The sequence below is a fragment of the Salmo salar genome, chromosome ssa15 (assembly GCF_905237065.1).
Source record: "Salmo salar chromosome ssa15, Ssal_v3.1, whole genome shotgun sequence".
Classification (NCBI taxonomy): Eukaryota; Metazoa; Chordata; class Actinopteri; order Salmoniformes; family Salmonidae; genus Salmo; species Salmo salar.
This window is the reverse complement of record NC_059456.1, coordinates 56,350,677-56,362,093: the sequence shown is the minus strand read 5'-3', so window position 1 is coordinate 56,362,093 and position 11,417 is coordinate 56,350,677. Positions and strand designations below refer to the sequence as shown.

The 11,417-nt window shown below is 44.1% G+C and overlaps 1 protein-coding gene across 1 annotated transcript in view; it reads right to left on the bottom strand.

The window, feature by feature from the left end:
- Positions 1-289: 289 nt before the first annotated feature.
- The window catches only part of LOC106571759 (prospero homeobox 1a), a 43,801-nt gene continuing 32,673 nt past the window's right edge, over positions 290-11,417 (bottom strand). Inside the window, exon 5 of the mRNA XM_014145186.2 lies at positions 290-1,522. Within this exon, the coding sequence (XP_014000661.1) occupies positions 1,337-1,522 (186 nt within the window). The 3' untranslated portion in view covers positions 290-1,336. The remainder of the gene's footprint in view (positions 1,523-11,417) is intronic.

Below are 11,417 nucleotides of genomic sequence, written 5' to 3'. Positions count from 1 at the left end.
ATTTGTGCACTGCCACTGGTTGCACCATGTGCTCTTCCAAACCAACACCTTTTACAGCAATGTTTTCTATTTGTGCAGAGCTTAGGGTTAAGACTCCCCCTTGTGTATTTACTTGAGCCCCCGGACTGAAGCCTACTCTCTCTCCAGTGTCTTCCCTATCAGCAGAGAAGTTCAAACAAAATGTGGACCTACACAAACAGAAAGAGGAGGGGATGAGGGATATGAAAATGAGCAAGAGGTTTTTGCCCAAATTACTGAGAGCAAAGTAATTATATGTAGAGAATTTAAACTCTTTTGGAATAATAATAATAATTTATTTTCTGTAACGTTGTCAAGGGACAAATCTGGAAGTGCCAATCTGTATCAAGCAATAATGACAAATAATAATGATAATCAAAACAACAATGACAACAGGAATAATAATATTAATAATATACACCCAATAAACACAATGTCCTAATCACAGAAAGCACACTTCAAAGTATCATGGTCGAGCTCAGTAGATGACTGATAGCAGTCCAGTTCCAGTATACCAATACAGACCAGTACTAGTATTCCAGTATAGTTCAGTAGTTAATAAAGCGTAGTGTAGTGTTGTCCTCCGTGGGACATCCATTGTATTGGGCACCTATTGGGGAGTCACCTCGCATAGTGGGGAGAGCCTATTGAGGACCCCTCTCCCCTTTCGTAGTGTAGTGGCCAAAATCTATTGGTGACCGCACTAGCATTGTAGGGTCATCCTAAGAGTAGGTAGGGTACAGGGTAGTGGGAAGCCCTTGCCTGGGCATAGTGAGAACCCCTATTTAGTGTTTCTAGTACATCAGGGCAGATAGATCAGGTTTCACACAGTCCAACCACCAAATAGCACGTGTCGAACTCAATCCATGGAGGGCCGAGTATCTGCGGATCTTCGCTCCTCCCTTGTACTTGATTGATGAATTAAGGTCACTAATTAGTAAGGAACTCCCCACAACTGGTTGTCTAGGGCTTAAATGAAAGAAAAAAACAAAAACCCGCAGACACTAGGCCTTCCATCAAATGAGTTTGACACCCCTGCTCAATAGGATCAAAGTATTTTCAGATCAGCTGAATAATAATAAAAAAAACTAATAATAATCATAGTCATGATGAAATGAATAATAATAATAACAACAACACAATAGCTAGATAACTTGGACAGCCCAGTAGGCTTCAGATTGGGAGGAATGCAACTTCATACTTCATACATTCCAAAAAAGCAAGAAAATCTGATAAAAAATAAATAAATAAATAAAAACATGAAAATCAAAAAAAGCACAAAGCGTCGGGGCGGGGGGTGAAGGCAGGTCATGATAGGTTACTCGTGTAAGAGCTCCTGGAGACAGTTGGGTGACTTAAAGACCTCGGGCACTTCGCTGTCCAGCTTGCAGATCACCTTGTAGATGGCCTTCTTCCAGGATGGGTCCACGTCTTTGCCCGCCACAATGGCATTGAAAAACTCACGCAGCGTGATCGTAGCCACCTCCAGGAACAGCTCTGGAACCTGCACCAAACAGACAGAAGACAGGGGACGTTAGTTCAGGTTCTCCTGATGGTTTGTTTCATTGGAGCATGGTGATAGCAACACCATAGTTGTGGGTCTGATGACTGCCACATACATTGAATATATGTATGAACTGTAACATTATGAAAGCCGTAGTATATGAGACCATATACCACCGGTATGGCAAAATATTTATTATTATTATGTTAGTAGCCAGTTTATAATAGCAATAAGGCACCTCTGGGTTTTGTGGTATATGGCCATTATACCACGACCAAGGGCTGTACCCAGGCACTGCGCGTTGCGTCGAGCATAAGAACAGTCCTTAGCCGTGGAATATTGTCCATATACCACACCCCCTCAAGCCTTATTGCATAAGTATATAATACCTAATAATATATTATAATATTATCAGATCTTCCATTAATAATACTATTATTAAAACGTATCAAAATGTATTTTATATCACAACTTAGGTGAGAGTAGTACCGTTGTTTCCGGACTATAAGCCGCAACTTTTTTCCCACGCTTTGAACCTCGCGGCTTAAACAATGACGCGGCTAATATATGTATTTTTCCCGCTTTAAATTTTTTTTTTCTACAAAAAAACACATTCTGTGACGTGCTCAGTTTTTTGGCGGCATGAAGCTTTCATTAGACCAATGAAATTGCCGAACGGGTTAAGGTCAAACAACTTTTTTGTGTACTGTTTTGATTAAATCGAGCGCTCTCAAACTTCCCATCATTCTGATTACGGCAGTCATTTTGTCACCCTCATCATGGCAAAGACACGGAGAAATGCATATGATGCAGCTTTCAAGTTGAAGGCGATTGATCTGGCTGTTGGAAAAGGAAATAGAGCTGCTGCACGGGAGCTTGGTCTTAATGAATCGATGATAAGACGTTGGAAACAGCAGCGTTAGGAATTAAATAAATGCAAAAAGACAACTAAAGCTTACTGCTAATTTTTATTTTTTTGTTACAAGCCGTGTTTTGTTAAAGCCTATTTATTTTTGTTACAAGCCGTGTTTCGTTAAAGCCTCTGTAAAGTTAATTTGTTTCAATGTACCGGTAGGCACCTGCGGCTTATTTATGTTCAAAATAATATATATTTTTTAAATTCAGTGGGTGCGGCTTATATTCAGGTGCGCTCAATAGTCCGGAAATTACAGTAGTGTGGTAGAAAATAATTGTATCAGTTACAGTAACACACCGTTATCACAACAATAAAGGGTTGAGTTTGTGGCTGTATTGAGAAGCCCTGTGGTGTTCTGTAACATTGTGTATCACCTGTCTCTTCAGTTGCTACTTCCTAAAAAAATCCATTGAAATATAGTGTTGTGACTTATAATGGCTTATTTCTTGCAAATTCTCAGGTTTATATCCCACCCTCCTCCTCCCCCCTCCGCTCCCAAGCTTCAGAAAGACATCTTTATGAGTGTACTGTAAATATGACCCCACACAACAGCCTGAAAAGAGGAAGTTTTGCTTTGGGAACACACAGACACACAGGTTCTTTAGTGTCCATAACGGCAAAGCTCATTGACACCATAGAGATTATTTGTCTGGAAAAGATCTGTGACACCTTACCCCAAGCCAGCACACATACACATGTGTAGGAGCACACACACATGCACGTCCACACACATACACACACACCTGATTGAACCAAGAAGATGACACATCTCAAACTGTGAGAGAGAGACACACATGCACACACACGAGCGTGTACACATGCACACACACAAGCATGTACGCACACACACACAGACACACATGCACACACACACAGCCCTGGTGTATTTGGCTGAACCTCTCTCCTTCACTCAAAGCCCCAGAGCAATGCAGGATTCAGGGGTCACCTGCTTGGTTAATGCTGACTGTCTCCCTGCCTGCCTCCCTCTGCAGCCACACACACACACACACACACACACACACACACACACACACACACACACAGGCAGACATGCGGGCAGACACACACACACCTGGCAGCTTACCCAAACCCCTGACAGTGCGCACTCCGCTCCTCTCCTACTGTGTCCTGCAGGTACTCATCAGGAGCGTCAGGACACAGCAAGGTTAGTGGCCACCGGAACACACACACAGACACACACACCCACACACACACACACACACACACACACACACACACACACACACACACACACACACACACACACACACACACACACACACACACACACAATGTATTTGTGCAGATTCAGTAAATGTGTGACATCTAGGGCTAACAGCAGTCAATACAACCTACTGTACAAAACACCATATCTTACTAATGGATAACACTTTTACGACACAATAAAATAAAAATAAATCAGTGTTTGGCCTGGTGTCACCTATGAAACACAGTGACACAATAAACTGGATGGCAGGAGACTGTGACTGTGTCCCCTATAGACACCAGACTGGTCAGCAGGCAAACAGGCAAGCAGCAGTCCAGTGCAGTACGAGACACAGGGAGTGCCGTATTACTAAGAATATTCCTACATGGAATTTGTCCTGATGTTTTGACTATAAAAGGACAGCAAAATGCTGACTGCAAGGAGAAGGCAATGTCAAGCAGAAAAGGGTATTGGTATTTCAGATCCTCTTGACTGAGAGAGTGGAGACGGAGCGAGAGAGAGAGAGAGAGAGAGAGAGAGAGAGAGAGAGAGAGAGAAGCAGGAGCAAGAGAGCGAGAGAGAGAGTTATTCTTGTCCCTGAGCCCTTTGTCTGTCATCGTGTGTGTGTGTGTGCTTACGAGCTGCCTGCTTGTCGTGGCCAGCAGAGCGCTCTAACTGTTGTGTCCCCCTCTCCGTCCCCCCTCCTTCCTTGGGTCAGCTGTTGGACCTTTGTTCCAGAGGCGTTGGTGATAGCAGAATAAAGGTAGAGAGGGGGGGCAGTGAGAGAGTGAGAAAAGGCAAGCAGGGTGACTGACTGAAAGAAAGAGGAACATCGTATCTGATGGGGGGACTGAGAAAGGCAAGCAGGGTAACTGACTGAATGAAAGAGGAACATCGCATCTGATGCTGACCTCTCTGAGTCCCACACGCACACACACACACAAAATATGGTACATCAGACATCAGACTAATATAAATGGAATAAATATTTTGGTACTGCCTCACACTGTCCACGGAGAGAAGGGGGGGGGGCAGTGAGAGAGTGTCCAAAACAAGAGCATTCATGTAAAGCGATATTATGCTGCTCTTGCCCAGTATAACACAATATGAAAGGAGGAGAGTAGGAGAAGAGGAGAGAGGGGGAGCCAGAGAAAGGAAGGACAAAAAAGCGCCAGAGTGTTGTTTGGCGACAATGAAAGCTGTAATATTTTACCCAGCATTCATTCATCCTGCTGTGTACCCTCTCACACACGCATGTCGCTCACCCTCCACCTCTCCCCCTCCATGGCCCAACCCAAGTCCTGCTGTTAGGGTAGTAAATATTGATGAAGGAGAAGTGGACCTATCACCCCCCCCCTACTGAGGATGGAGGGGGTGAGACGAGAAAACGAGAAAACGAGGGGGTTCCATGGACAAGCGGCACAGATGAGGCATTTAATCACTCTCATTCATCCTCTGTCTCCCCTACTCACCCCTTCCTCTCTCATTCTCTCTCTCTCTGTCTCTCTTTCCCCTTCTCTCTCTCTCATGACAGCTTGCTTTGAGACAGCGGGATAAGCTCTCTTGCAGAAAGGGGGAATCGGATTTCCTGTTTTTTTTGATGAGGTAATAAAATATGGCAGAGGACAATGGCACCTCCTAGACTGCTTGCTGGGGGATATTCACACAACATCATCCAGGCTGTCTTAAGACTGCTTAAACCAACAGCAGAAAGGTAGCCAGCCAGGGGGCCTAAATCCACCACTGTTCAAGGGGTGGGAATCTGTGTTCTGCAAAGCCTGAGAAAGCTCCTCTAGGTGACTCAGGGTATAGTGTTTGTTTGGCCAGCGTGTTTTATGCCTGCCTTTGGGAACTGTCAGGAGATGTATTGCACCTTCTATTTGCTCAGCGCTGGACAAACAAAAAGAGAACCTAGAAGATAAGCACTGTGTGTGCTGGGCTAGCCTTGAAAGAAGCACACATGCTCTGAGTTCCCCTGGGTTACAGTGCCTTGCAAAAGTATTCATCCCCCTTGGTGTTTTTCCTATTTTGTTGCGTTACAACTTGTAATTAAAATGGATTTTTATTTGGATTTCATGTAATGGACATACACAACATATTTTCAATTGGTGAAATGAAAAGAATTACATGTTTCAAAAAATTACAAAAAATGTAAAACTGAATAGTGGTGTGTGCATATGTATTCACCCCCTTTGCTATGAAGCCCCTAAATAAGATCTGGTGCAACCAATTACCTTCAGAAGTCACATAATTAGTGAAATAAAGTCCACCTGTGTGCAATCTAAGTGTCACATGATCTCAGTACATATACACCTGTTCTGAAAGGCCCCAGAGTCTGCACGAAGCAAGGGGAACCAACCAGCAAGCGGCACCATGAAGACCAAGGAGCTCGCCAAACAAGTCAGGGACAAAGTTGTGGAGAAGAACAGATCAGGGTTGAGTTCTAAACAAATATCCGAAACTTTGAACATCCCACGGAGCACCATTTAATCATTATAAAAAAATTGAAAGAATATGGCACCACAACAAACCTGCCAAGAGAGGACCGCCCACCAAAACTCACAGACCAGGCAAGGAGGACATTAATCAGAGAGGCAACGAAGAGACCAAAGATAACCCTTAAGGAGCTACAAAGCTCCACAGGGGAGATTGGAGTATCTGTCCATGGGACCACTTTAAGCCGTACACTCCACAGAAATGGGCTTTACTGAAGAGTGGCCATAACAAAGTCATTGATTAAATAAAAAATAAATTAAAATTAAAATTAAAAAAGCAAACATGTTTGGTGTTCGCCAGAAGGCATGTGGGACACTCCCCAAACACATGGAAGAAGGTGCTCTGGTCATATGAGACTAAAATTGAGATTTTTGGCCATCAAGGAAAACACTATGTCTGGTGCAAACCCAACACCTCACATCACCCCCCGAGAACACCATCCCCACAGTGAAGCATGGTGGTGGCAGCATCATGCTGTGGGGATGTTTTTCATTGGCAGAGACTGGGAAACTGGTCAGAATTGAAGGAATGATGGATGGCGCTAAATACAGTGGACATTCTTGAGGTAAACCTGTTTCAGACTTCCAGAGAATTGAGACTGGGACGGAGGTTCACCTTCCAGCCTGACAATTACCCTAAGCATACTGCTAAAGCAACACTTGAGTGGTTTAAGGGGAAACATTTAAATGTCTTGGAATGGCCTAGTCAAAGCCCAGACCTCAATCCAATTGAGAATCTGTGGTATGATTTAAAGATTGCTGTACACCAGCGGAACCCATCCAACTTGAAAGAGCTGGAGCAGTTTTGCCTTGAAGAATGGGCAGAAATCCCAGTGGAAAGATGTGCCAAGCTTATAGAGACATACCCCAAGAGACTTGCAGCTATAATTGCTGCAAAAGGTGGCTCTACAAAGTATTGACTTTGGGGGAGTGAATAGTTATGCACGCTCAAGTTTTCTGTTTTGTTGTCTTATTTCTTGTTTGATTCACAATAAAACATATTTTGCATCTTCAAAGTGCTAGGCATGTTGTGTAAATCAAATGATACAAACCCCCCAAAAATCTATTTTAATTCCAGGTTGTAAGGCAACAAAATAGGAAAAATGCCAAGAGGGGTGAATACTTTCGCAAGCCACTGTAATTCCTAACCTGCATCCGGCCTGGGAATAGGAACGCTTCCCATGTCTTTCGCTCTGGCTGAGGGCCAATCTGGGATTTTACTATACACGGAATTCTGTGGAGGTTGAGCTCTGACAATGGAACACAATTTCTTTCAACATTTTACCAGCTTCAAATTCTGAATGGTTGATGTTGGAAACTGTTCAGCAGGGAAACATAATCTTAACTTAAGAAAATATAAGATCTTTGTTGAGTAAAACTTCAATCAATTATCTGCAACGGTTTTGATAACCTCTTGGACTGCACTGTCAATTTGGGCAAACAGAACCGATGCCCATTCCTCCCCCTTCCTCCCTGTCTTTCTCCCGCCACCCCACTTCAGCTGATAAGACAATGCCATGGCATTGGAAGAGTCCAAGAGGAGAGGAGAGAAGAGAAGGACATAAAATGAAAGGAAAAGAAAGAAAAGGAAAGAGAGGAGAAGGGGAAACCAACCTGAAAGCTGTGTAAATACTCTCCTTATAGTACTGATAGTGGTAGGGTGGAGGTGGCCTTGGGGCCTTAGCTGCAGCCTTGAGGGGCTGCTGCCTTCCTGCATTTGGCTGCTGCATCGTGTGTTTTTCCTTGTAGGAGCAAACACTTGGCTAGCGTCATCTGTGTGTTTCTCAAGGTGTACCACAGGCAGGGAGTGAAGGACGGGACAGTGTCGAAGACGCTGCTGACAAACTCCCATCACTGCTTTCCCTCATCCCCCCAATCATATCAGGGCCTTATCTGACATCTCTCTTATCCCCTCCCCTCCTCATTAACTCTCTCCAGATGGGTAGTAGGCTAGTCAGAGAGACCTGTCCATCATGAAAAACCTCTTCATGTATGTTGTCATCTACAAAACACAACTGCAAAATTCAAGTAACACTAATACTGCAATACAGGAGTGAAATGCAACTCTAGCTTTTGTGCTCTCTCATTAATGTCTATTAAGATGAGCAAAAGGCACAATCCTCTCTGACTGAAACACACAGCACACATTTCATTATCTATTTGATATGCTTCCCACCCCAGCAGAGACCCAGCCGGTGATCTAAATGGGGGTTAGGGAGTGGTGTGTTGGGGCCTCTTATATCAGTAAGCCAGGCAAGCTCCCAGAGAGAGACCAGGAGGCGGAAATAAAGAGGGAATCTGGAAGATAGGACAGGGACATCTGGTGAGGAAGAGAATGGAGGGAGGGGAGGAGGAGAGATTGGAAGAATAGAAGAGCCAGGGCGAAGGAGCGTGTGGGTGGGCGGGTTGACAAAGATGGGGGCAGTAAGGAGCAGAGAGGAGGAGGGGAATTAGGGAGAAAGGAAGGAAGGGTGGATGAGAGAGAAAGGGAATAATGTTGCAGATTGGAGGGGGTATTGAGTTGGCAATCATTTGTGTGTGTGTGTGTGTGTGTGTGTAAGGGGGGGTCTTTGACACATCTGCAGCTCTGATGCACACCCTGGTTATTCTGGCATTGGTCCCTTTGCCATGCTTCATTAGTCACACACACACACTGAAAATGTCCAGGAATAATGACATAATCAGCAGCTGTGCCACAAGGCAGGCTGCCCCTCACAAGGTGACCAGGGACAGAAGGTTGGGGGAAAAAGGGGACAGAAGAAGGGGAGAGGGGAGGGGAGGAAGATAATAAAGGATCAAATGGAGTGGAGTATGCAGTTCTTCTAATTTAGTATATGGCTATGGAGTATGAAGTGTGTGTGTGTGTGTGTGTGTGTGTGTGTGTGTGTGTGTGTGTGTGTGTGTGTGTGTGTGTGTGTGTGTGTGTGTGTGTGTGTGTGTGTGTGTGTGTGTGTGTGTGTGTGTGTGTGTGTGTGTGTGTGTGTGTGTGTGAGACAAGAGAAGTCAGACCACAATGGGGTCCCATTAAGTAAGTCTACCCCATCCCTGGTGCTCCAGGCTTCAAGCACAGTTCTGCTCATTTAATAAGCACTCAGAAAATTAAGTGGCTTCCTTTGACACACACACAAACATACACACACGGTCACATGCACACTAAAGACGGGACCTGCCATATTTTTCAAACAGAGGCATTAAAGCTGCAGGGCACTCGGTGAAGAGTGACCTGCAGCTCTCTTCTCTCCTTCATTCTTTACCCTCTTTCTTTCCCCTTTCTACTAGAGGCTATTAACACAGAGATTGCTAATACTGTTTTGGTGCCTTAAACTAAAGTCTGCAAGGTTAACAGCTAAAACCATTTTTGTCACACACTCTCACAGCAACCTACAGTGCCAGTTACAGTAACACATTGTGAAACCAGGATAATGAAGATGTAAATAAGTGTGAGCCTTACAGGCTGATTAGAGTGTTGCTCCTCTTTGCTCTCCTCAGGTCATCATTACTGTTCTCTATTAGACACTACAGTATGCCTGCCAAAAACATGTCAAATTTCTCTCTCTCTTTGTATCTGTCTATTTCTTTTTCACACACACACACACACACACACACACACACACACACACACACACACACACACACACACACACACACACACACACACACACACACACACACACACACACACACACACACACACAAAGGCTTTTATTGAAGACACTACACCTGTGTGTGTCTGCTCTGTGTCCACTGGACATGACCTTTCAACCCCACAGCCCCCAGGGTTAAATGCAGGTCAGGGAGATGACCCACACACACAAACACACCACACCACACACACACACCACACCAAACACACCCGCTGTGTATCAGAGAGGAATGAGACCGACAGAAGGGAAGAGGACAGGCATTACCCTCCTGGAAGAGAGCAAATGTGGACCCAAGAGGGAGGAGGAGAGGAGAGTGAGGGAGCAAAGGGGAAGGAGATGTGAAGCTTAAGCAGTGCTATGGGGCACGGCAGTTGGAGCGACCCTGACCTTGGGACTATAAGTCTGACATGTTTGTCAAAAATGTGTTATTCACATAGAGTGCTATTTAGGTGGTCCTTTACATGTGAGAGTTTTGAGTAAATGAAAGATGAAAAAAAAAAAGGAAATCGGTGCAAACACCTTTTAACTTGGAGCTAAAAGATTCCATCTGCAATCCAATCGCACAATGCTGGGTTGTCAATCCAACATAATTGTATGTAAAGTGATATACTTATTGAGTCATGAAAGAGGAAGGCATCACAAAACATTTCTGACATCTGGGACTTGAAAAATACTCATAATCTCAAAACTACATTTTGCAGATAGAACCTTACAGTCCCAAGTCTTTGATTATTCATATCATAGGTTCTGGTCCTCTTTTAAAATACTTAGATTTTTTTTAACCACTTTTTGAGAAGAATGCTTTTTATGCTCTTTATGGTAGAAACAAATAAATACAGGTGTCTTAGGAGAGGCATTTTGTCTAGTTTTATGTCAATATGAAAACCCCCATCGAAGGGGTATTCACAAAAATTATAAACTTACCACATTGTATTGACAACTAGCAAGTAATTGATTGACTTTGGGTGTCAGAGACCAGACCAATATATCAGTTTACTCATCCAGAGCTAAGCTTTAGCAAGGATATAGTGTATTTGTCATGTTAGGGAACTATTGCTTAAAAAAATGTGAGATGAAAATGTATTAATATAGTTGATGATGAGACTAGAAAGAAGGAAGGGGGGGCTCCCGAGTGGTGCAGTGGTCTAAGGCACTGCATCGCAGTGCTAGCTCTGCCACTAGAGATCCTGGTTCGAGTCCAGGCTCTGTCACATCCGGCCGCTGCGACAGATGACCCTAATGGGCTATGAAAGAAGAATTCACTACAAAACCTTTCTGAGATCTGGAATTTGAAAACTGTAATGCTCAATATCTCAGAACTATGCTTTGTGCAGATAAAACCTTATAGTCCCAAGGTCTCAAGACAGCATCTGGTCTTAGCCTCTCTTAAGGCACCATTAATGGACAGGGACTGGAGAGGAGAGATGGAGAAGAGATAGGGATGGATACAAGGGAGAAGAGAAGGAAGGAGCGATTTAGAGGAAAGAGGTAAAGCCAAGTTTCACTTGAACGGACAATAAAGTTTTCTATAACTTGGGGATTTTGTCGTTGATGAACAGAAAACCCCTTGGCTATGAGAGAGTACAAACCGTGGGAGGGCCGTATCAATTCAAACAGAGGGATGACAGACGGA